At 41.9% G+C, this 26,781-nt stretch overlaps 1 protein-coding gene across 9 annotated transcripts in view; it reads right to left on the bottom strand.

Annotated features, from left to right (window-relative positions):
* Positions 1-15,995, bottom strand: part of MYO1B (myosin IB) — a 110,017-nt gene extending 94,022 nt beyond the window's left edge. For 7 of the 9 annotated variants that reach the window (XM_048309242.1, XM_048309246.1, XM_048309245.1 and 4 more), the window contains exons 1-2: positions 15,864-15,995; positions 250-390 (exon numbers count right to left, since the gene is read on the bottom strand). In XM_048309242.1, coding sequence (XP_048165199.1) covers positions 250-384 — 135 coding nt within the window. In that variant the 5' untranslated portion in view covers positions 385-390; positions 15,864-15,995. Of the gene's footprint in view, positions 1-249; positions 391-3,738; positions 3,828-15,863 lie in introns of those variants that run through there. The other 2 variants (XM_048309251.1, XM_048309243.1) reach the window with 2 other exon arrangements.
* Between the last annotated feature and the right edge of the window lie 10,786 nt (positions 15,996-26,781).

Here is a 26,781-nt window from a genome sequence, read left to right as displayed (position 1 = left end):
TTTATGAAAATCAGAAGTCCCCCGTGTTGTGCAATGGGGACAAAGAAAAGGAAAAATATCCCAGATGGGAAAGATCAAGTGCAAAGAATACAGTACAGGAAAGACTACAGCACAAGTAAGGTTTAAAACATCCCTAATACAATAGATAATGTTCAGGCATTCAATCTGTGTGTATCCTTAAAAATGAACACATAGCATAAGAATGACAGCATAGCTCCCATAGGATGTTATTTCTTAACATATACTCACATAAACTTCATTGTGATCAAAGCGCTTCTTCAGGTTATTGATGAACGAATCTTCATTAAGTGGCTCTAAAAGAACCATATCTCCCACCCCTATCATGTCGTCTAAAAGTGACGTCTTGACCTCCATTTTGGCCATTTTGTCCTGGGAAAAACAAAAGAAGCAAGAATAAAACAAACAGCAAAGGTTAGCTCAAGGTTATTCTAATTATTCACAGGCGTTCTCTAGTAACACTACTTTAGGAATAAAAGTTAAAAATCCATCAAAGAACACTACATTAAAATTATGTTTCCAAGGAGCATTCTCAAAGTCATTCCATCTACCCAGGCAATCCATGTGATTCCAAAATTTAACTTCTAATAGTCAACAATGCCTTCTGGTCCACTGTACATTAAACATGAAACTCCTAGAAACAGGAGTGAAGATTCCAGTGGGCATCACAGCCAGATTATTTGGATGACTTCAACACAAAGTTCAAGTGCATGCAAACCCATGTTTTATTGAAAGCTTCATCAGGATCTCCAAACTAGGGTTTAAATTTGCCAACACCTTAATCTGAATTTCTTTTTCACCCTTACTTGCATTTCTCAAACTCCATCAATATTGAAATGGAAACTAACTCAGTGAACCCACTCAGAGACAAAAAACACACTATTTGATCTTAGTTCATGAACCTTGGATTCTAAAGTGCCTGTATTCCAGTACAGTGCTGGGTTTGGCTACATGAAGCTACCAAATGACTTCATTCACTTGTAATTTTGTTGCTTGAGAGAACATTTTCACAGGGCAGCAACAATCCAGCTGACAAGTGGAGACTCTGCATCAATATAACCAGAGTGGCAGAAGTCAGAAGATGGTCTTGAACAGGGGACCAGGATCAAACAAAGTAAGCAAGTCTGACAAAGGGAGTCATTTAGACGAAGAAGTCAAGGTCAGGCCAAAACTTGGCACTTCTTTGATCCTTCCAGCCTTTTATCCCTCCAATCCAAATGCTGGAGATTACTGAGCTCCTCAAGAACTCCAGGCACATAGTTACTGCTTTCAGCTTTTGTGAGGAGACTGAAAAATGGATGGATTCACAGCAGCAGCCAGCGAACAGGGAACCAGAGGTGAGAGAACAACTTTGCTGACCACGCAAACCAAGGACCAGCCACCGCACAGCTACAGCTACACAAAACAACAGCTCAACTTCACCAGTCAGCTGTCACCTCCCAGCTACGGAATGTTATCAGGCTATCCTTGTTTCCCCTATCCCTGCTGCACATTTTAATTCTAAATATTTTTTCTTGTTTCCCTCGATGCCATTGAGCAGCTATTACCTTATATAATCAGTGCTACCTTGCCATAGAAGCTCTCCATCAGATAACTAATTTGAAACAAGTAAAGCCTTTTACCTCTCCCTTCTGCCTGCTGCCACTACTTTACTAAAAATTATTTGATGTTTTTCATCAGTGAGTGACATGTGAGGGATTTTAGATCAAGACTTAAGTCTTGCTTGATGTTTTTCCAAATTCAACGAAGAGAAGTGCAGCTCCACAGGCAGCTAACAGAGCGATACAAAAAGATCCCCAAAACCTGAACCAAGCCTGGGAATTACTAGAAATTCACATGGAAATGCAAAAAGAGTGCTGAATTATGGTAACCAACCAAAGCTGAGTCAACTCTGCTAAGCAAATAAAAGAGCATTTATTTTAAACAGAAACACTGGACAAGTATTTTTGTAGAGAAAGATACTTTTATTCTTAAAAATTCACCTCTATGACTCTCCAAAAAAATTTTAAACATTCATAGAATCTTTTCAGAGGTATCACTTTAACTTCTGCATCCCATTAAGACAAATTATTTAAACTACCAGTCTTCTTCAGTGACCTAATTACTTACCATACAGCAACCATACAACTCAAATAATTTTTGAAGGCTGAAAAAATAAAACCCTTCTCAAATATGGAACTTATTAAATAATGGCTTTGTGGCCAAACATATAAAAAAAGCCAACACAAAAATCCTAATAAGGGCAATTTAAACCTAAAATTTAAGTTCTAAGTACTATACCTCATTTACCATTGTGAAATTACATACCACCTACCACACTTCATGCATCACTGCTTGGGAATTTCAAGAGCAAGAGCAAGCCAAACTGATCAAAAACATCCCTGTATTCCCAAACTCAGTGGCATGTTTTGCAGAAGACACTATACCTACTACTGTAAGTTGGATCAAGAAGTTGTACACAAATATTAACTTAATATATTGACAATATATTGGAAAACTTCGATTTTATGGTCAAAGGTTAATTTTCATCTTCGTTTCTTCCACAATAATTTACAGATTTCTATGGTTAAAATATTTTCATTAACTTGCAAGTTAGAAAATACTAGAAACCCAAATGACGAAAAAATTGGACAATAGGCTGAGATGACTCATTTAACACTGATTGCTCAAAATCATTTTCAATAGCCTAGCCTTTGCAAAACTTCATTAAAGATTACCTCATACACTTATGTATGATTCAAGAGTATGCTGCCATACCACTGTTGTTAGCCTTTGCTTTGGTGGAATCCAATCATAATCCCTGCTCTGGTTTAGCTAACAAAGGAAAATCCAGTTTGTGGGATAATTTGGTTGTCTACCTGAGGTAAAAAGTGGAGAAAAAAGCACTGCTAAGAGAAACCAACAATGTTTAAACATATATTAATCAATTAAATAGGACTTCATAACTGAAATTAATCTGCTAGGAGAATGTAGTGGAAGATTAATATACAGCACTTAGAAAATACCAAATACTAATTTTAGAAGTAGCTTTATAAAAAAAGTCAAAAATTAGCACACTACACATGAAAAGAAAAAACCAAACCCTTGCAACATTACATGGCTAAACTTCAGAAAAAGCTCAGAAACTCAATCCAAATTAATGTCCAAGTATTTGCCATATACTCAAAGAGGCCTTGCAGCTGTTAATATTTTCCATCAGCACTGCTGACAGCATGCTCACCAGTTTGGAGAGCAGTACATGAAAGCAAGTGGCTTCTCCTTTTGCACATATTCACACACCTTTAAAAAGATAAATGTTTCTCAAGAACCAGATCTATGAGAAGGATGGGACCAGAACCTGCTCCCAGTGCCTGAGAGATCAGGAGTGACCAAAGCCACAGCTGTGCTGGTGAGAGAGCAAACACAGGCAAACTCGGTCTTAGGACAGAGAAAAGAACCAGACTGGGTTGTATCCTATTAAACAAGGAGAGGTTTAATGATTTTCAAATTAAGCCTGCTGAATGGTGGAAGGTGAATAGAGGTACTGCTGGGAGGCTCTATTTGAACTGCACTGTCATTTCAGAAATTCAATTAAAAGCAAGCGCACAAAGATTACAGCTGCAAATTATTAATATAGCAAAATTTAGCTCAGAAAAAAAACCCTAAAATTCTTCTAATGCTTCTAGTCTGCAAATCAGATTCTTCCTCCAACACTCCCTGGTCTCACCCATACCCACTTACCACTTGAGGCTTCTCCCAAATTTACTCTTCTTGTCCCTAAAGGAAAGATCAGCAGTGTTTCAAAATACCTCCTTTTTCTGTAGGCAGTTGTCAAATCTGTTCTTCCTCCCTTCAGTCTCATATATAGTCCTTAATTCAATGGAGTGAGAACATTTGCAACATGTTTCCATTCTCAGAAAAATTCTTTAAAAGTTTATTCAGTAATCCTTCACAGCTTGATCTGTTTTATGTTGGACAAGGTGCTTGGGAGGAGAAGTGCTGGGCAGGCTGTGTCTTTAAAATGCTTTTATCCACACACTCCCACGCCACACAGAGCCTTTTAAAACACAGACTGTTGCATCCACTGCTTGCAGTGCCTGGGATTGCCATCCAGCCAGGCCGGGTGAATCTAAAACCTTCTTGCCCCTCTTGGCCACAAGAATGGCAAATTAAAAATCACAGCATCCCACAGCCACAGCAGTCATATCATTGGCCATTCTGAAACAAGAGCTAATGAGAACTATAAATAGAAGAGGATACAGAAAATAGGCAAAACTCCTGAAGCCTTGCACAATGAAATGCACACATTCTCTACGGGGGAAACGAAGTAATGCCCTGTTATTGGCATACAGCATGTTATGGAATTGTCCGAGGTTTTCCACATCACCCTCCAACAGCAGAACAGCAACAATTGTCAGCAGCTTCCTACAGCTGTGCAGGCCTTAGCTCACACTTGAAGTTTGGTGCACTGGAACTATCACTGGCTGCAGAGGTGGCTTGGTTTTTTGTCTTTCCTGGCATTGTAGCAAGAGGACAATTTCCCAAAATTGACACAGATGTGCTTACATATGCTTCAAGCTCCGATTACTTAAAAACAAAAAAAAAAAAAGCCCAAGCCTTTGGTTCACTACAACCAGCTCACTGTAGAAAATAACCCCCTTTTTCTAAATCTTAACAGGGACAAATGTGCAACACCAGTAATTCAATAGTGGAGTTCAAACTGATTTCATGTTCCAGGTCTGATCCTGAGCCCCTGTCAGGCTGTAATTATGCTTGCCCACCCCTTCCCTGTTTCCTGTGTCCAGGAGCAATCAGCCCACACAGAGTGAGGACATCGACAGACCACTGCTGCAAAAAGCAGCCAGGGACACAATGTCATTACTTGAACAAAACAAAACCAAAAGGGGCTGCAACCATCATCTCGGGCTGCTCATGACAAGCCTAAGTACCAATTTAGCAAGAGGCAGGATTTAAATTTATCCTGTCCTGCTGCCCAGCAAACCCTGTGTCTCACCAGCCTCTGGCTGATGCCCCGAAGGTGCAAGTTCTTTGGAAACACCCAGTGCTGGCTCACCAGGCACACTGAGGCAGGCCCTGCAGCTGAACTGTTACAATGCCCTTTTCACTCAGAGCTAGATTTCCCGACATCAGCAGGCGTGAAAAAACGTTGATACCACCCAGAGGAAACCCTTGCTTTCCCTCCAGACCCTTCCCATCTGCTGCCAGGCCGCGGTCTGCCAGGAACACCTAACACCTGCAGCCTCCTGCCCAGCTGTGACTGCTCACAATTGCTGCTCTGACACATCCATGTCCTGTGGAAAAGAGCATGCAGAAAACAGCACGGTGCTGCAGCCCCATTACTTTTTCCTGCAAGAAAATGGACTTGAGAAACGTGACTGACAAATTGCAGGAAGGAATGTTAATGGATATCGCAACAGCAGTAAAAGCACTCAAAGAACTGAAATGCCTCCTCTGACTCTCCATCTTTCCTTTTGGTTTCGCCAATGTCTGAATAGCTTCTGAATTCCTTTCTTTCTCGCAGCCCTACTGAAAAAATCAGTGTTTTCCAAACTGGAAAAGTTTATAATTCCGAGCTTTTGAACTAGCTAATGTTTCTCACATCTTACCTACCAAGTAAGAGTTATTTGAAACCTTGTGCAACCTCTCTTAAATTTCCGTGGGCACTGAATATTACACACGTGCACCGGATTCCTTGAGTACTTAACAGCAAACAGCTCTGGTGAATTACAAAAGTAAAATGCGGCATTACGGAGTGTATTTGTATTGGGACCGCAGGAATGTTTGCATTCAGCATCAGCTAAATGGGAACAGCCCTTTAGCAACATCAGATTAGGACAGTTTCGCACCAGTGAATGCAATTTAGATGACAGAAGATCTGACCAGAGAATTCCACAGGAGAAATGAATGCTCCGCCACTTATCTAAAGATTGGGTAATTTTCAAGAAAGAATCAGGCCACTTAAGGTACTGTTGCAACCACGTGAGGCAATATCATATTTTAACAGTTTAACAATGGATTTAACTGCAGTTTAGAAAAACTGATAGTGTGAAATTAGACTGCATTAGCACACGTACAAAATGTTAGCTGGGGCATTATCTCCTCCTGACATAAACTGTGGATTAAACTTTCTTCATTAACGGGACTCAGGTTCTTCATAAATGGAAAGTGAGAGGTCTGGTTGCTGCTGTAGCTCTTTGGCGCTCGTTGGGGGAGTATTGGGGGTTTTGTTTTGGTGTTGGGGGCGGGGTGTTTTCTCTTTTACATCAGCTTGGTTGCAACCCACATTAATCAGTAATCTCCCCTAAACTGAGAGAGATGCCTCTCTCGTGCCTCTGTTCATATTAAGATGAGACTATGAACAACTCTGGTATCACCGAAAAGGTGCACAGTATCTTACCACAAAACCAAAATCACACAAGCCATGTATGCAGAAGATACAGCTCTGCCCTTCTTCTCTTCCTTAAAAAAAGACTAATTCAGCAGCCTGGGGGGCTGTGTTTGCATTTCTCTAAGGCTACTTTCTGTTATTTTTCTCCCAGCAGTTTGAATAACATTAGCATGGGTATTACCTGCTCTACGAGACCACGGGGTATATCTATTCTATTATTTCTACTTTACAGTCCCAGCAGTACATGTCTTCAAATTACTTCTAATAATTATTTTGCAACCACAACACAATAACTGCCACCAGTAATCGCACTCTGGGGTTGATCTACTTCCTAAATCAGCTTTTCTGCCGTACTTTAACTAATCTGGGTCAGTCATACAGTCACACCAGGTTCTGGGAAAAACATTTGGGTCTTTCAACGTTGCTAAGGCACTCTTCTGTAGCAGCTGTGAAAATACAGTCAAAATATGTCTGCTACTCCATTTTTACCCTGCAAATGTTCCTTTACATTTTGGATTATATTGACAGGCTTCAAAGAATATAGGTGTGAAGTGGCCTTTTCTGTAAATGGTTATTCTAGAGTCCTTTTGTTCCTCTTTTTTTCTTTATTTAGTTTAATGGGGGAAAACACCTTGGGCATTTTGAATGCATCTAGAAATAGGCCTTCACTACCAAGGCTACTTACAGTCCAAAATTCTGGTGAAATTCCCACTGAGTTCAGCAGAAACAGGATCCATGGTGGTTTCTTATATTTAGGCTTTTCTTAGTCATTGCCTAGCCACAGAGTTTTATAATCATTCCAGGTCCACATCTACAGAAAGGGATAAAGTATTCAGGAACGAAGGGGCTCCATCTTTGGCACATACCTTGCTAAGATTTCCTCGAATCTTTTTCAAAATAAGGAACAAAATGGGACTGCAAAGGCAAAAGTTGTCAAAGGTCCTGCCTTCTCCCCCTAAACTGATTTTAGACTGACAGTGTTCTTCAAACAACACAACTTTTAAAAAGTTGTCAGTACAGGATATAGACACATAGAAAACACCCCCATTCTTTCAGAAAAAAAAAAAATAGCTTTTACTACTGGACAGCTAAGCTACACTAAGTAGTGGGTGCCTTTTCAAACTGATTATCTTAATCTTTCAAGCTGCCGCCTAAAGTTTTCTGCCAATTTTGGGGGATCCTGCCCAATCCAAAGGTTACATTTGCAGAACAGGGGCACAAAAAACAAGGTAGTGTTTATTTATGTAAGGGGAACTTCTTTGTTTGCAGTTGCTTGCCACCACACCAGAGCTTGGGTTCAAAAGATCTCTCAGTAGTAGATCTCCACAAAACACTTTTACACACAATCAGCCCTCACAAAGTCAAATCACTTCTCTCAACTGAGGTTTCAGTCCCTCGGGAGCAATCAAGCAATCAGCTGTAATCGAGATCTTTGATTATAATAGGATTTTTACTTTCTATTCCACACAAGCACATGGGCAGAAAGGAAGCCTTGCTTTCCTGCAGTCAGCACGGGAACTACACACCCCTGGATCCAGGCAAAAGAACTGCTCATGGTGGAGCAACTGGAGTGAACACTGATTTACACTGTGGGGAAGGTAGATACTAAGAGATGCCATAATACCACAGGGTGAAAATACCAGAGTACAGGCTAATCTTCTGCTCAAATGCTTTGCTGCCTGTTAAGACGTTGGTGATAGGCCCTGAAGATACGCAGAAAATGAAATAACAGGCCAGGTAACACCACAGCTTCATTCAGCTGCCAACAGCAGAAGGAAAAACAGCCACAGAAAGTCATCGCAACAGTCACTGAACCAGGCTTAAAACCAGTCACAGATGAAGACAAACCTAATCAGGAGCTTCAGGAAATCCAGCCTCCAGAAGAGGCATTGATGCCTGTACCTACCCAGCATCAAGTCAGCCATGATAACTGAGCACACCCTAACTCCTAGAGCAGTTGGCACTCACAGGGTACCGCAGTTTCCATGCACCTATATCCTCTTACAAGCAGTAAAAGTCTGGGTAAACCAAAAATGTCCCTGTACTTTTCCGTTTAAAACAGGAGGAAAAGAAGTCACACAAACACCATGCCAGAGACCTTATTCTTGCCCATTGCAATTTCCCCTCCTCAAAACCTCACTGGCGGGGTCCTTGTAATATTTGTAAATAAAGTTTGGAATGTTTTTAGGCTAGTATTTTATGAAAATAAGACAAATCATGCCAGCTGTACCTCTCTTGGTCTATGCATCTACTCTTACACACATCTAATGTTGAATTTCATTGAACAGGACAGAGTAAAGGACAACAGAACAGCTGATGTTCCACACAAAAGCAGGCAGGACAGGAGATCTGAGCACAATCATTCCATCGGAGACATGGGTTGCGAGGAGAACAAACCCCTTATTAACTACCACAGAGCAGAAAAATTGCTCTGCAAAATTCCCTAGCTGCACAAAAAAGCTTCAAATGGAAATTATTACTTCTTTGCAAGTCAATCCATCACAAGAGAAAAACCTGCAGGAAGTCAGACTCGACTAGTCCCACTTCTCCCAGGAGTAGTTGCCAAGGTAAAACAGTAGTGCAAGGTTTCACCCCACCACTTGCCATCGCTGTCTATTCTGCACATCAATTTCTGTCCAGCAAGCCACTGCTATTTTTTAATGAAGGGAGGGAATGAAAGAATTTGGATGCAAGTGTTGTGGGAAGAGGAAGCATTATTTGCCCAAACCTAAGATAAAAAAGAAACTATTTAAGGGAAAAAATTAAAATCTATTAAGGGAAAAATTTTTTTTAATTACATGTACTGTTCAGACATATTTGCTTGTCTCAAGCAGTTGACCTATATCCACAATTTTGTTATTTTCATCCTCAACGGTCATTTTCAGATGGACACCTGCAATTAGAGGACAAAAGTCATCAATTTCTGAATCAAGGCATCTCCAGCTCTTCCTGTGTATCATATCAAGAGATATTTCAGACAATGGGAGTGGTCCATGAAGTTGCATTTCAACACATCACTCTTGTCCAGATGTCCATGAAGCTAAAAACCAGCAGATGGTGTTTTTATTAACAACTAGCATGATAAACAGAGATTTTCCAAATAAAATATAACACTTCACAGATTTAGAGAGGGACACCTTCTTAAAACATCAATAGAAAGTAACTCCCTTCCACAGACGGAAAACAGCTGGTCCCATGGCAGGCAAACTCAACACAAACTCAAAGCTACTAAGTTTCCCGTTGCTGTATTTCATGAGAACTATCATCTGCCAATTTTTGGGAAGCAAAAAGTTCTATTCACACGAGATACAGGCAAGCTCCCCATGTTCCAGAAACCTGTTACAAGGCACAAGGAGCTCCAGCTCTCTCCATGCTTGCCAAAAGATTTTCCAGGCTTTCTCCTGGAGTGCACTTTGTTTCAACAGAGCCCTGCACTCTTTGATCACTGAAGGTAATCTCCAGAGCCCTTTTAACTCCAGCAGCCTGACAGCCTGTGAGCTGAACAATGGCAATTGCAGCCAAATCTGTTCTGTGTGCTCCAGACCGGTGCCAAACACACTGCATCCTACAGCCACGAACTACTACACTGCACTGCTCCAGAGGGCCATTTTCCATCCTTCTCCATGAGAAATAGTTATTTAGGTGTGCCTTATTTCTAGACTAAATTTATTCATGATCAGCTAATATCTACTTCTTCTTGCTTTTGCACATACTGCTGTGGTTTGGTTTTGTTTTTAAATTTAAATGTGTTTTCTGTCTCACAGGAAAGTATTGACAGAGGTTCATCTCGTGGACTTCATTCCAAATAATGCACAGCCAGTATTGCCCATTTCCCTCTCATTTGCCTTTCCATCTCCCTTTACCATCCCAATCCCCCTTTTCTGCTCCCTCCCCTTTTTGAGCCCATCTTGGCCAAGCAGGGATTTAAACAAGGCTGTACAGAGGATTCCTGGTACATCATGGCAGCAGTATTTCCTCACCACCACCAGGAATACTCCTTCACCCCCTCTACAACTCTTTTTCCTTCTCCAAAGGTTTACAGGGAGTTAGCACTTCCCTAGATTACTCTGCGCAACAAACCTCAACTGCTCCATCAGTCACAGACCTACACACACTTAAAAGCTAGGAAGGGTATCCAGACACTCAAGCAACCACTTGTTTAGCTTGTAGGCTTAACTATTCCCCAAAATAATCTGCCTTTCAACCTCTACCACCTTCCTGCTGCCCTCTCTCCAAGCCTCTCTTGATGAAAAGGTAGAGCAGCTGTTATTTTTGCTGGAAGTTAGACATCCCAGGTATCCCTTCTTTCACATCAGATAAGCATGAGCTCTGCTAGGAAAGGCTTTCTTCGCAGCCCTCAAACATGAAGCTCTAGCAGAGCTATTCAGTGAAGAGTGAACCAATTCCCAGAGTCCCAGAAAAAATGGCACCTCTTCATCTCTTCATCAGTGTCTCTATGTTAAGCTTCTTATTTGCTTCCATAGAGGCACAGTGCAGAGGATTAATAGCAACTCACTCCCTTCAACAGCTCTCCTAAAAGCAGGGCTGACTTCTCACTACAGTGCCATCTGCAGAGTCCTTACGCAATAAGGACTTTAAGGATACCTCTTTGATCTAAAAAGATACCCTTAATTGTGCTTCAAATTGTTTTAACACAAAGGCATTAAAACACAGAGAATAAGTGTAACTTCCTTTGCTTGTGCTTTTCGAAGATACAGAATTCTTCAACACTTCATCACCCAGCAGTTTCCTCATTTCTGAGGCACAGGTTCTCAAAGGTTACTGGCAAAGATTTAAGCACAGTATCAGGACATTGCATATGCTCCACTGTGCATAAAAACTGGTGGTTACCTTAAGGCCCAGTCTTTTCAAAGATCTTTAAACACCAGTACACTCATGTAGACAAACGGAGAACAGACTCCATAAAGAAAATGCATATAAAAGAGTAGAAACTTTTTGGGGTGTGACAAAACACTTCAGGATGTCCCAGCTCTCCACCTGTTTTTCTTTCCATTGTAGCAAAGCCTACAGTTTAAATATTCTTATTCGTAATTTTGTATTTGTACTCTTATTGCAATTCAAAGTACCCGCAGTAGCACTTTAGAGTGTACAAACTATGAAAATTACAGAATATTACAAAAAGAGAAGCATAAAGCAAACAGCAAGACAGCTCACATACAAAGCATATTTGTGGGCCCAGGAAGCTTGTACCAATGCTGACCAGGCTGTGGTCATAGACTTTTAAAAACTGGTTTCTGCTTACAGTTGTGAAAAATGAGTCTTTCCTTGCTGCCTCCATTTAGAAAATAAAGAAATCCACCACAAGCACTTCTGATAGTACAACACCCACCAGCCCTTCTGCTACTCAGCACCTATTCCTCTCGATGATCGCCTCTTTTTCTCCTTGATAAATGCTCTTACTTTCCTCCTGGTGTCTTTTGCTTTCATGGTTCTCTTGCCCAACAACATAAGGATTTCTGCCAATATAAGACCCTTGGAAGGGTTGCTGCCTCTCCAAGACAGGGAGAACAAAGGAAAGATTATTAGTACACCCACAGCGACGAAGCAATTCCAAGGTAGCACTACACAAAGCCAGAGACAAGGCAATTACCTAAGCCCCAGGATACACCCACTCCCCACCCCTGCAGAGGAAAGAAAAATCTCAGTGACAGTAAATGTTTCTCACCCTTACTCCTTGGGACTCTGGATATTCGGATTCCTTATCTTGAGCCTTCAGCTTGTTTGCTGAAGTGTTAAATCTGGTCACTTAGGCTGGAGACCACCTCTCAGACTGCTTCCCTCCCAAAGGCTGGAGTACTGGAGAGGCTGTTCTGGCCTCTAGGGTCCATTACTCCTGCTGTACTGTCTGCATAGAAGAATTCCCCAGCCAGTTTGCATCTGGAAAGGGGATTTGATCATTCTTCTTCGCCTCTGAAATTGTATTTTTAAGCCCTAGTCTTTCCCACTGAAACACTTCCATCACCAGCGTGACTTCGCTGACTTAAAATATATATCAAGAAATGGATACAAGTTTACTTGGTGATACCAAATGGGAAATTTCCCAGTAAAAAGGAGTTGGAAGAGACAAAAAGATTAACTTTTTGTACAGTTTTCTCTAAAAGCTATGCCACTAACAGGAAATAAAAAAACCAAACTGAGCAAAACAAACAAACAAACAAGAAATCCTAGTCTCCACACTGTTTAGAACCAAAATCTGGAGTAATACACACCAAAAGACCAAAGCTTTCACAAACCACAAGCGAACTGGGGCACAACTGCAAATGATGAATGTTTTGAGACTAATGCTCAAACACACCAGGAAAGATTCACAAGACCCTTGTTGCAGTTTAACAGCTACTTCACAGCACATGATGAGGAGTTGCAGAGATTTCCACTATCCAATCAGCACAAAATTAAAATGTTTAACTTTTGGGAGGGCTGGGGGTTTGGGTTTGGTTTTTTTTTTCATTCTAGGAACTGCAAAACAGAAGAAAATTAATGTTATTCTTTACTGCTTCTTTATGACAAAGCATGCCTTGATATCAGCTTATATACCAGAAATCAAGCTCTGGTTTCCTTCTTTCTGGAGGATATGAATGGAGAGGTTACATAAGGGTGTAACAAGAGCTGTTACTTCCTTTCCCAGTTGAAGAGAAAAAGCTGTAGATCAAGTTACAGACTCCAGGGCTGGTCATCACTACTTCAGCCTTCCTAAAATTTTTGCCAGTAGTCCCACAACAAACAAAAGACACTACTTAGAAAGCTCTGAGAATTTAATAGATTAACTACATAGCTATAAGGGAGGGAAAAACCCTTTATTTTTGTCTTTCATCAAACTCAGGAAATTCCCCAAGCTTGATGCATACAATCACTCAAGTTACCCCTTTCCATTTCAGTTTGCTGTTCATTAGTACAGTAAAAAGAAAAGATGAATTAAATATAGGATAAGATTTATAGGACAGTCCAGTACATGAGCTGTGCTAAATGAGCTCAGCAGTCTGAAAGGGCACTGAACTTTGGTGGGTATGTCAGCATTTGTCCCAGCTCTGACCAGACAAGGCAAATGAAAGGAGGAAACAGTGTCCAGCTTGGCCTACACCAGAACTAAGCTTTTCTCCAAACCGTCCCACTGGCACTCTCTTCACCTTCCTCTCCAACTCCCAAGCCGCTGCTACTACTGCTGCCGAAGGAAGATGAGATCAGCCTCCAACATGAGGAATTTCTGTTCCCACAGAGCTCAGGGAAACCAGATGATCTCAGAGAATCCATGTGAAGCAAGTCCCTGACACTTCCATGAGGCAGAGTATCTCCAGTATGTTGCCAGCAGTTTCTTAAGAGTGCACAGTGGGAAAAATTAATGACTTTGCTTATGTTTCCAATTGCTCTCTCCCACTTCCTCTCCTCATTTGCCAGACTTTTATTTTCCCTTCCCCAGAAGCACTAGTAGGCTTGAAATATACATTTGCCCTTCTAAAGGTAATTACATCAAGTTTTGCACAATGCTTGAAAGGGCTAACACACAGAGCTAAACTACCACCCCCTGCCATCATTTCCTCAGAGTTCCTCCCCACAGGTGTGATTTAACAAGGTCTCTTACAAAAAAGGAAAGGAAAGGAAAGGAAAGGAAAGGAAAGGAAAGGAAAGGAAAGGAAAGGAAAGGAAAGGAAAGGAAAGGAAAGGAAAGGAAAGGAAAGGAAAGGAAAGGAAAGGAAAGGAAAGGAAAGGGGCAAGCTTCTGTGATTTAGGATGCTTTCATGAGTCCTTTCACCTTCAGCTTGCTGAGCATTCAATCTGTGGTGCTCATAAGGAGCCAGAATCCTTTTAGATATCCAACACCACCACCGGTGTTTTACAAACATCTTCTTTCCTAAGGATATGGAGGAACTTGTGGCAACCTAACACGCCAGTAGCTGCTACAAGCCAACGTAAGCAGTGACCACTTTATGTTACTTTGGGAATAATTGGAATGCTCCAACCCTAACACCTTCACACAAAATTAAGCCAGAGGCAGCGTTAGCACTAAATTGAAGACATTCTTAAACTCAGCCCTAGGACAACTGGAAATAAAAGCACATGATGAGAAGAATGTCATTACCTTTCATAGGTTTAAAAGCAGCCAAGGACTGAACTTTACTTTAACAGATGGGTTGGACTATTTCTGTTCTCTATCACTGCACATTTTTGGGGAAAGCCTTGTTTTTGACACAGGGCTTGACAAAGTGATGATTCATCCAGGGAAGGATGGGCAGCTTGTTGCCAGCCTTAATTCACAATTAACAATAAGACAGACGGATATGGAAGACTCATGATTCGACACAAAAATCGCAAAGTCAGGAGTTTTACCTGACCTTTACGCCAGCGGTCATTTCCAATCTGGATATATTTTAAATTGTTTCTCTAACGTAAATTTTAAGAGTAGTTAGCTTTTATTTAGTTACTGTTACATTTATCCTTTAGAATAGTGGTCCTGACTAAATGCATAGCAACTGATTTCATGACATGGTGTGAAACTCCAAAGCTTTAAATTACATGAAAAAGCAAACAGCACATGTGAGCACGGACGTGTGAGCACATCGGTACCCTGGGCAAGGCAAGCGAGCACTGGACCACTTCGTGACTGCACCGCTAGCCCCACTCCCTGTGGCTCTTCTAGGAAGGCCATTGTTTTCCAACGGGGAGTCTGGCCACTCCGAGGAACAAAGGGATTCCCTTCCCAAAACACAGCGGCAGCAGATGTCCCACACCGAATCCCAACAGCCTCCATGGGCGCAGACAGGCGGTATTCCTTGGGAGGCTACACCAACTCGTCCCCTCAGGGAAGTTCTCTGGGACAATGACCCTGCCCTGGAAAGCCCTTCCTCAAGTCTCCTCTCCAAGTGTTACCCGACAGCAGAATCCATCATCCTGCTCCAAGTTACCAGCACTCTTCCCACGGTTCCCCCGAGCCCCGCAGCCGAGCCCGTTCTTTTGAATTCAGCAAAGCCGCGCACACAGGGTAATTATTTCAGACAAGAAGAAACAGATGCCACGCTCTCTTCCCAGAAAGAGCACGCACACACACACACATATGCTTGAGGGAGCGAGCCCCGGACCGTCCATGCGTGTGTGCGCACGGCGTTCATGCCTAAATGAAGCTGTCCCAGCCCCGCTGCCATCCACCAGCCGCTGAACGCCAGCCACAGCGCACGCAGAGCGTCCCGAAGCCGCAGTTTTGCGAGGGGAAGGGGCGCCCGGGAGGCGCCGGGGCTCCCGTGCTCGGCACCCGGAGCAGGCACCGCCGCCCCCTCCTCACAGGAGACCCGGCGCCGAGCCGCCACACCAGCACCCCAAGCCGCTGCAGCGCCGACCCCATCCCTTTGCCCATCCCCGCGGCGTGTCCCGCGCGGGCTGCCGGAGCCCCCGGCGCCGCGGAACAAAGGGAGCCGTGCGGGCCGGGGAGTCCCGGGGGGTGCTGTACCTCTGCTGCCGAAGGGCGCTGCCCGCCGTCCCGCGACCGCCCTTCGCCTCCCGGCCCGAGCCGCCGGCGGACGCTGCCCTGCCGAGGAGCCGGCGGAGCAGAGCGGAGCCAGCGGGGCCCAGCCCCGGCCCCTCCCCGCCCGCCCGACAGGGGCGGAGGCGCCACCGCCCGCCCGCCCCGGCCCCGCAGCGCCGCCCGGCGGGCACCGCTCCCTGCGCGGGGGCCCGGGCTGCTCGCACTCCCCGGGCTGCTCGCACTCCTCGGGCTGCTCGCACTCCCCGGGCTGCACCCACTCCCCGGGCTGCTGCCACTCCCCGGGCTGCTCCCACTTCCCGGGCTGCACCGAGCCCCCGCGATCCCGGAGCCGCCGCCTTCCTCACCTGGTCTCCCGCGCTCCAGACCCGCCTGCTCTGCAGCTCTCCAGTTCATTTCTTTCACCCTCACCTTAAGCCGTCAAAAACTAAGCAAAAAGAGAAATTGGCCTGTTTCAGTGTGAAACCCAACATGTCCCACTCGGTTTCTGCAATAGTGTTTTCAGTATTTCCTCAACTGAATGTAAGCACCCGAAAGTATTTTCAGCAAGCTTTGATATAACATAGCTTATCTGCCCAATCCTGACCGTGATAAGCGCAGAAGCCATCAATAATAGAGCGATTGCCCCATTGTGTGAAAAGAAGGGGAAAAAAGAAAAAGCCCTAAAGGGCTCATATTTTGTTTCTGGGACTGAGGGCAAGGAATGGAGGTTTCTCCTCACCCCCGTGAAAACTCCCCACTCAGAGAAGAGACGGAGAGTGTAGGTCTGTATATTACACTGAGACACTTCCTGGCGAAATACCCCGTGTGAAAAGTTTCACTGCTTGTGCTTTTTTCCTAAGAAACCAATTAGCACATTTTGTTACTTTCTCATGTTTGCAAGCAGGCTTTTTCCAAGCTGGGTTGTTTCTAAACAGCAATAACCTTCCATTCAACCCCGAGCTAAACCTACATTTGCTAGGTAACAGTGAGAAGAGGACCCGAACTGCAGATACACAACCAGAACTCTTCAGCACGTGGAAGAAATCCAGCTTATATCACCAGATTCAATGTGATCGGAACCGCACTGTGAAGATGCAAGATGCATTCTAAAAGCCTTCCTCATTAAAACACTTGAGATATTTCAAAGTCAGTACCGCATTCCCAGACACACATCTCCTTGGTAGTCCTTCTGTTTATAGAAAGAGATTGTGTTCTCACACAATTTTCAAATCTGTAACTGTACAAGTGTTGGAGACAGCTCTCAGATGAATCCCAGGAACCGGAGCCTTGAAGCCCTGCTGATTCATAGACTCATCACTCTTTTATTATTTTCAGCACAGATGCTTAACTCCTAAGATTTGTCTTGCCCTTAATTTTTTATATCTGTGAAATTAATTACTGCTTTCATTAGAAGTGGTCAAAACCTACTTCAGCAAAATATTTTTCCTGCTGAAGAACTGAGGGCTTGGTCAAAACTCAGGTGTATGAAACAGTGACAGCCTGATGCAGGTATTCTCTGGAGGATAGTTTAGCTTTGGGGTGGTCTGAAAGAGGCATAGGCATGAGTCCATGAGCCCGTCCTTTCACCTCATTCTTGCTTCAGGTAAGTGCTTTGCTCATGACTCAACTTACTTTCTGGGAGATAGTTATTGCATTTTTTTCCCAAATAATGAAGGGAAATAATAATAATAATTTAAAAAAAAAAAAAAAAAAAGGCAATTTCCTTTTACTCCAAATCTAAATGAAAACTGAATTCAAGTTTCAGTAAGGAAAGCAACTGCTGTCCGGTCAACACTATTTATCTGCAACACACACACAACAATAAGAAACACCACGAGACAGTGACTGCAAGCACTTCACTGAGAACGTACATATTTCCACTTTACACATTAAAATTATCGTAAGTCATCGCATTGGCATGAAAATACAAAATTTTCTACCTCAGAGGTTAAAATTCTCCATATGATCCAAAGAGAAGGGTCACACAGGAATAAAGCAGTGCAACTTTCCTTCCATGGTCCTACCACCAGGCTTCAAAAGGGGTGACGGTGGCTACTTCTCAGGCACACTCTTCATGCCCGTTTGATGCTTAGACTCCTGTAAATACAACAACCATCCATGACAGCTGGTGATATTTGGTAGCATTTGTAACACAGATAATATTAAGCACCTTTGTGAAGTTGCCTTTTCCTCCGTGAAACAAACAAAAATTATCCAGAGTTTTCCCCAGCCTTCCAGCACTCCACTCCCTGCCTTGTTTCAGAGTTGTGCAAAAGAAGGTATATCATTACTCATCCTTATTCTGGGTCAAGTTTTGAATTTCACTATAAAATGTGAATTAGCAGCTTGTCACTGTATCTGACATTCTGTGCTTTGTAGAGCAAGCAAAGGAAGAAACATAGCTCCCAAAACCTGTGTTCTTTCCCTAAAGCAAATTAGTGCAATGCAGAGAGTATCCAATTCAATCTAGAATATTTTTCATTTTGCTACAGCTACTGGACTACCTCTGAAACAATCTGCAGTAAATAATAATTTAAAAAATCTAAAATAGACTAAAAAGCATGTCTGGTCATAGATGATCAGTCAGACACCAAGAATTATTTTCTTTAAGATATGGCTCATTTCTTAAAGCCAAATAGTATATCCTGGGCCATTTAAGAGATCAGGCATAATCAGTATTTGGCACACATTAAGGTATCTCTCAAACACGAGGTATAACCTGGAGGATATTTAAGGGGAATTTCCAAGTACTGAATCATTAAATATGTTCTCTTTAGCACACAGATGTCACCCTGAAGGGGCACAGGCAGAAGCTTTGTTCACCAACAGCCTACAGACATTTCAGAGAAGAAAATGGGAATGTGGCTGCATCCCTGTTTTGCAGGTCCTGCATCACAGTTTACCAAAAGCTGGGACAGATATCCATGTACATCAGAGCAGTTTAAGAGCTGCTTATTTACAAATGACATTTCATTTTTCTCTTTTCTTTTTCTGGATGTTTCCACAGGATGAATTACAGTTTCTTGACTACAGCCTTAAAGTCTACAGCTTCACAAGGCGAGAAGTTGGATACAAAACCCGCTGTAAAACTGGCTGTTGCTGAGACTGAAAGAGCCAAACTGTGGAGATTTAGGGCATGGTTTAGTCTGACAAACCATGAATCAAACACACAACAGCCCTCGGAGTGGCCTCTGACAGTCCCTGACAATCAGAAGAGCTCCGGTCAATGGCTGGAAGTACCTCCTAGCCAACCTTGCCAGGAAGAGAGGCAAAGAACAGCTGTCCCAGCCACTTCGGAGAACAAAACTACTGTGAACTGCAATTTGCATGGCCTGTCAGGATTTGCAGCAAGGCAGGAGAGGAATCTAGTCCCAGTTCATGGTCCTAGGATGAGGATAGCTCACTAGAAATACAGAAACACCTGATGGTATAAATTAAAACTGGATGGGAAGTTTCTCAAATGCATTTAGTTGGTTGAACCATGTACTTCAATATCAACTAACAAATCAGTACTTGAGACAAGTATTATTATTATTAATAAATTTAAATCAGTTTGCAATAGTTTTTAAAATAGAAAAATAAATCAATCCTTGTTTTTCTTAATCTTTCTTTCAGACAAAAGGATATTTACTGATCGACATGACTTTATTATTTCATATTTCTTTGGATATACAATTTTCATATATGGAGAGATTAACTAAACCAGATCAAATATTTTGCTATTCATAAATGAAGAAACTGAGTCAGCAAGAATAACTCAAAAAAACCCCAAACAAAACAACAACAAAAAACCATAAATACTTAAATAAGTAAATTTCCTTGACAGAGTGGAAAATGGTTTAGATGTCCATGTTTCTAATCCCATTCTTAGCCACAAGACCAAGCTTAGCCATTTTTCCTATACTCAGTGAGAAAATTCTGCATGTTCATAAAATGTAGCAGCTATGCCTCTTGTTCTAAGTGTATACCAAGAATTGTGGGAATATACCTTAGAGTAGTTAGAACACTTTTCTGCTTCAGGCAAAAAAAATCCCAGTACTCAAAACAACAGAAAATTTTAATCTGAGCAGGAGATTTAACATTAACAGTCTCTGGCTTCTTTGTCATGGAAAATGGCCACAGGTTTGAGCTCTGCCTGTACACAAGTGAATGATTCAACAAACAAGCTGCCAGTGGTCCAGAGAATTCCAGGTTTTAGATTAAAAAAACCAGAAAGCACAGCTCATCCTTCACCCACTCGTGGCAAATTAAACTGCACACAATTAGGAGAACAAGCAGTGGCTCTGTACAGCCACTCGCTGGAATGCTCCTCAGGTGCTTTGTAAAACATCAGCTCATTCAGTACTGAGACAGATCATCTGCCTTCTCCGAGATGGATCTTATACAGGATTTGTATTTCCACCTGTCAAAACACTGTCAGCTTCCCATTTTGCCATAATGTCTCCTCATTTTTCCAAAGAGGGACTTTGGCTTTTTGTCTAGAGGCAGCAGTATGCCTCCAATTAGAATGGTATTTTTCTCCTTTGCAGCAAAGACTTGCATAAGACAGCCTAAAAGTCTAGACCTCGAATTTAAGAGAAGAGGTCACCCAGGGGAGATTTTACCTTGTGTGTTAGGATTAAGCACAGGATCTGAGAAGCAGTGTTCACTTAGCCTTAGCTATTCTATTTTTCAATTCAAGGGTAAGTACACCCACTAAAATTAAGAAGAACACAAAAAATAAAAAATTACAAACATGAGAGCTGCGAGAACCTTCTGAACTGCCATCTTGCTAATTCTGCAAACTTGGAACATATTTCAGGAGTTCAAGGAAGAGTCTGATCAGAGGTAAGTCTTGAAATTGCAGACTTCCTAAGTAATATTTCCCCACTCTCCTGAAGGATTTTATCACTGATGTTACAGAAGAGGAGAAAGTCCCATTTTTCCTAGTAGAACAAGTTAATATTTCCTCTCTCTGCAAAAGATATGTTTTTGAGACATAGCTGCATGCATCCCTTCATAAGCATTCCCTCAAGCCAGATGTAAAACCTGTAATTAGGAAAGGGAAAGGCCCAGTGTCCCGTGAGATTCAAAAGTTCATGTCAGATCATTCAGCACATTAAGTGGCAAGAGAAAAATCTTCAGTTTGAATCCACACAGCACCAGGGAAATGTCTCTTAGTGCATCTAAAGAGAAACATCACCAGTAAAGTATTTGCACTGCAATCTCCATGCATACAGGGACATACAGCCTGAAAACCTTTGCTGCAGAGTATTTATGAACATTCTTTTCCCATTTTATATACTTCTCAGAGAATCCTTTGATTTCATAATATATGTATTTTTGTGGATTCCCAAGCACAATATGTGATGTGTTGGAGCTGTGCTTTTACGGAGATTTCCAACCACGCATAACATCTGTTTGTGGGGATCCTCCTTCCCGCAGGCACATGGACGTGGTGATGACACATTCCTGTGATTTGTGTGGCCCTCTGTTATCAAGGACTCTGCTGAGAAAGAAAACTTGTACTTGGGTTATGGATACTGGCCTGCAACCATTCTTGCCAACAAAATTATCCAACACAAAGGCATTGAAATTTAACTGCAGGTATATGCAAGCTTACCTTCAGAATAAACCCAAGTGTATATATATATATATATACTACATCTCCCATGCCACATATTGAGGTGTAACAAGTTGCTAGTGTCTGGGAATGACCATCCCTGTGTGGTAGTGTGAAATGATGTGAAATTCTCTTGAGGAGTTACACTTTATTAATATTTTTCCCACTATTTGAAACTGGTCTGCAATTTCCACTCTAATTTTTTAAATGCACACCCACTCCTTACATAAGTAATTGACAGAAGATGGTATTAGAAAAGGAGCTGCACCACTTTAGACAACAGAAGTTTAAAAGAGAATGACCTTTCAAGAGGTCTCATCATAATACTAATCCTGAACAGTGTCCAGGCAGTTTACAGACACGGAGGCTATGATGCACGTGTTTCCTTTAGTTATGTATGATTCCCTCACCTTTGTGATTTTCCTAAAGAAGGGTTTAGAGGGGAACTGACTATGCAAGTTTTAAGCTGTGGATCCAAACCCTTTTTGAGTCCATGCAAAAGTGCAGACAGAGGGACAATTCAGCCAGGCTCTTTGCTGGCTATGCACCAGTGTACGAATGGCAGCAATGATGAAAGCAGTAGCAATAAGAAAGAGAATTACAGCATGGAAAAATCAATGGCTAAAGAACTTCAAAATTAGATGTTTCTGGAAGCTCCTTCTTACTAATTTTGTAAACCTGTGAGCCTTCCACTTCTCCTGCCAGCTAAAGAAAAGAAATCAATTTATCTAGAGCACTTAAGAACAATTATTTCTTCCACCTTAATTGCAAGAAAAGTCCGTGAAAGGTAACTCAGCTGTGAAGGATGTGACTGCACATGCCAGGCAGATGTTGCCAGCACCAGAGTTCTTCCTATGTTCCCCAAATGTGAACTCCTCACTGGGGATTACGCACGTCTTATACGCAGGCAAATAGCAATTTCTTTGTTCTCCAACTTTATTACAACATGGTGAGCTCTTTAGGAGTGCAAATTTTTGCCAAGAAGCAGCAAATTAATAACATATGTATGTGGTGTGTTTCTGCTTCCATCACAGGTGAACGCAGTGCTTGTAAGAGAAGATATTTACAGCTTTCTGGAAGCAAGGATCTTGAATCCAGCCCAGCCAGGCCAGCAGGAACCAATTGCAATTCTACTGAAAGGAGCAAGGCAACAGTGATGAAACTGCTTCCTCATCAATGCTGTTACTCGAGCTGTTCCACTACCTGTTTCAATCCAAGAATATATTCTATTAAATGTCACCAGATTAAACACTAGTCTTTCTCTGTAAAAAGAGCACTTTCACTGCTTCACTGGTTGTGTATGATTTAGCTATTCTGTGATTATTATTCTGTGTAATATATAGATTCTCATTTTGACATAAGCACATTATATTCAAGTTCTGTGTATTTATGGTGTTTGCTCCTATGCATGTCGTGTCCTGTAATATGTATTACAAACCATTTGCTTTCATAGATCACCTCAACAAATGATTACAGTCTGTCTTTTCTTCAAAACATTCACTTTATTTTGTATTCACTTATTAAGAAACATATTTATTGTGCAAGTAATAAACCACATTTACCTCCAATACTGGCTTAACTAAAAAGGCCCTGCTACTTCTCAAAGGACTGAAGCCAGTGAAGTTCCTAAACCATGTTCACGTTTAAGTTCTATTCCTAAATACACGCTAATTTGAAGCAGAATAATTGGCCTGAGCCAGGCTTTCAACATTGAAAATACTCTCTGTAAAATCCGTAATAACTGCTTAACAAAGATCACTATTTTTGTTCCTCAAACAGATGCACAGGTTTGGGGCTGGCCATCCCACAAGCCCCGGGTATTGTGCCCACTTCCAGTATGGGGTAAAAAAGGTGAAAAGAGAAGAACATAAATTAAAACCCCATGCCAAGCCATTTTGGGGGTGTTACCCAGCAGACCACAACAGGTCTGAAGGTCACATTTCACGTGCATATATAGAGATATTTCTAACTGACACTTACTAAACAATCAGACTGGCTACTTGCTTTAGACAGCCCTGAACAAGCATTAATTGAAGCCATCTGTAGGACACACTATCTCTGAAATAACTAGAGATGTTCAGCTGACTTTGGACTAAATTACCCAACAGCCTCCACACAGAAAAAGCACACTCATGAAAGTGATTTACTGTTTTAATAACACACGCTACTATAAAGGGCTCAACCACGACCCTATGGTTTCTATGATTATTCTCTTTAGGAAAGCACAGCTGAGAGAGAAAACAGCTAAAAGCTGCCTGTTCTTCTGCATAATTTGTCCATGGGCTCTGAAGTGCCTCCTTAAGGGAAGAATTAGTCTTTTTGCCTTAAAAAAATAAAGACAGTGGGGGTCCTGAGAGAATGAAATAAAAAACGAGCCTTTCCTCCCGCACATCACCCATCCCAGTGAGAGTTAGATGTGGTGTACTTAGAGCACAAGGATTGCTCCTGCCATACATTTTATAAATATTGGGAAACTGATGAGGAAACAGTGCCTGCTCCTCTTACCCAACCCATTTACTTAATGCCTATACAAAAATAATAAGAAGAGTCCAGACTGGTCAAAAGTCCTTGCTATACTGCCCCATATCTAGCAAGGGAGATTCTGTGATCTGATGAAAGGATGGATAAACACATTTGTTGTGATGGAAGAATTAGGGCTGGTATCTTTATCAAGACAACATAGCAGAACAGATAGCAAAGTCTCCAAAACGCTGGAGCCTTTACTGCAAACAAAGCTGGTAGACTCCAGTAAAGCTACGTAGGCTATAATGAATGTTTTTGACTGTAGGGAGAAAAATGAATGGCTCGAGTCCAGGAACTGTCTCAGCCTACATACAGAACTAGGTCTGTAGGAGATCCTTATTCAGCATGTTTCCTACAAAAGACATTAATTTACATTTTCTTGTTTAAAGAAGAGATAACTTCTCCATGTGAGAAATTCCAGCAGACAGGGGCTCAGAGGAATGAATGAGCGCTGCAGAGACCACTGCACATTTCATACAAACACTCACCAACTGTTGCCACTTTGAGATTTCAGAGCTCACAAAGAAAACCACTTTTTTTTTCCCCCAGAGCAGAAACTAGGATATCAACGCTGATTACTTTGCAGTTGCTCACCCTTAGACAGTGCAGTTCGAGAGGCAAGAGGCCTTAATCAAGCTCAGAGGCAAGGAAAGATTTCTTTTAAAGGCTATCAATGTTAATGAACAACTCAGTCTTGTTTAAACATCCACACTGTGATATGGGCAAGTGTCTGAGTTCATCATGTCCTCAATCTTTTGAACAGCCAGATTTTATTTGTTAAGCATTGATCAGGCCAGAAGGAATGAGCTTATCCCAAGTGGCAGTGGCTGGACTTGAATTCTGGGCTTTAGACTGCAAAATGTTCAGGATTTGATGCAATTTTGCCTCAGCCAGCTATGCTGAGTTTCGGGCTGTCATTGTAAACCCTGAGACTAAAGGAAACTGTCCTGGAGTCTTACTGGAAAACAGAAAGGTACATCCCCACTCTAAAAGCCTTGTGTATCTAAAAGCTAAGAAGAGATGCTGAAGCTTTGTGCCAAAGGTAACAAATCAAACACAACTGGACGTACTGATTTGCTATTTCTTGTGCATGCTAGGAGAGAGGATTCCAAATTAAAAGCCATACTGAAAGCCAGAAACTAAATATCACATCGATTTTAAAAACAAACCCTTCAGAAAATGAGTCCCTTCACCTCATTTATGAGGTGGATTTATACAGGTTCTTTTTATCCTTTGATTTGTTATTTTATTGTCTTTTGATTATGCCAGGAGTCTACAGCTGTGATATTGTTACAAAAAGCATACAGGTGTTTAATTTAAAATAAAAAGGCTTTTGTGCAATTTTTCAATAATGAAACTATTTCTACTAGTATTAGATTTTTATGAAGCCTTTTGAACTTATCCTTTTCATATCTATTGGTTCAGTTGATATAGTGAAATATCTCCTGCAAAATTATAATAGCCCTGCATAATTATCTGTCTACTAAAATAAGGCTTTTCAAATGCTTACTCACTGACCTGTTCAGTGTCCTGTTGCACAACAGCCCCTCATGAACATATTAATCATGGACATATCACTGCTGAAACATTCAATATCTGACACTGGAGCTTCCCACTCCTCCCCTCAGGGCAGAATCCTTTCTTACTGCACTGGCTCACTCAGCATCTGTATTATTCCCTTTTGCAGTAATAATACACTTTAATGTTTGAAGCTTTTCAAAAAGGGCTGCAACAGGAAAATGTGTGTGGAAAGGGGTATGAAATAGCAATTAATATGTTCAGCAATCTGCAGAAACAAAGCCCTATCCTCTGCAAGCAAGATTCTACTAATAAGGGGGCAAATGCACTCTTCCCTGGCAGTGATACTCAAGCTACTTCTGCAGCCTGTTATCCTTCCTGCTTTTTCAGTCCTCACTCAAACCAAACTTTTAGGAAATTTGGTAAAACTCCTACTCAGCAAATAAACTGCTTTCTGAAAATCATGCACTTACCCTGGAGCTTTGCAGGTATCAGGTGATGAAGGACATCAGGTTTTAGCTCGATCCTGCAGCTGCATTAACACTTCCTCAGGAAAGCCTGGGTTTGTTCCAATGGTGTTCTTATCTGCCACCACTCCAAACAGAACACATCGTGAAGCTCAGATTCCAAGCCACTTACATTAAGATATGATGGAAACATCATTGATAACATAATCATTCCCTGCCCACATTACATGGATATTTCAAAACAGACACCCATTTCAGGGCATTTTGTTTAGAACAATTTTATCTCTGTACTTCAGAAAAAGCATATAGCAAGGAAAACTTCCTGAAGCCCAAGCACAGTGCAGGATCATGCCACTGCTTCACACAGGATAAATTCACCACCATACTGTTATCCAAAAAAAGAACACCCAATTATTACTGAAATAGCAAAATTTTCCTTTAGGACACACAGCTCCTCTGTCCTCTTTAGCAGAAGACTATGACACAGCTGAGGAAACTGCTCCCCTCAACTTGTATTTTCCCATAGTATTCACAGAAATGTAAGCTGAAAAAAAGAAAGGAAAGGAAGAGCATCCTTCCTTCCAGATGCCAGCTAAACTTGTAAACTTAGGAGAATACCAGCTACAGCAGCTGGAACTGCAGCTGGGAGCCTCAGACTGACTCTTGAACCACCTCTGATAGGGCCAAGAACACAGTCAGGGTGGAATGGAGCATAACAAGGACTCCTACCATGAGCTGAAGTCACCTTTTAGTCCTCACTGCAGGTGTTCCCTTAGAGTTGGTGTTCTGAGAC

The sequence above is a fragment of the Corvus hawaiiensis genome, chromosome 7, assembly GCF_020740725.1.
Source record: "Corvus hawaiiensis isolate bCorHaw1 chromosome 7, bCorHaw1.pri.cur, whole genome shotgun sequence".
Lineage (NCBI taxonomy): Eukaryota > Metazoa > Chordata > Aves > Passeriformes > Corvidae > Corvus > Corvus hawaiiensis.
Note: the sequence above shows the minus strand (reverse complement) of the source record. Positions and strands in the feature narration are given on the sequence as shown.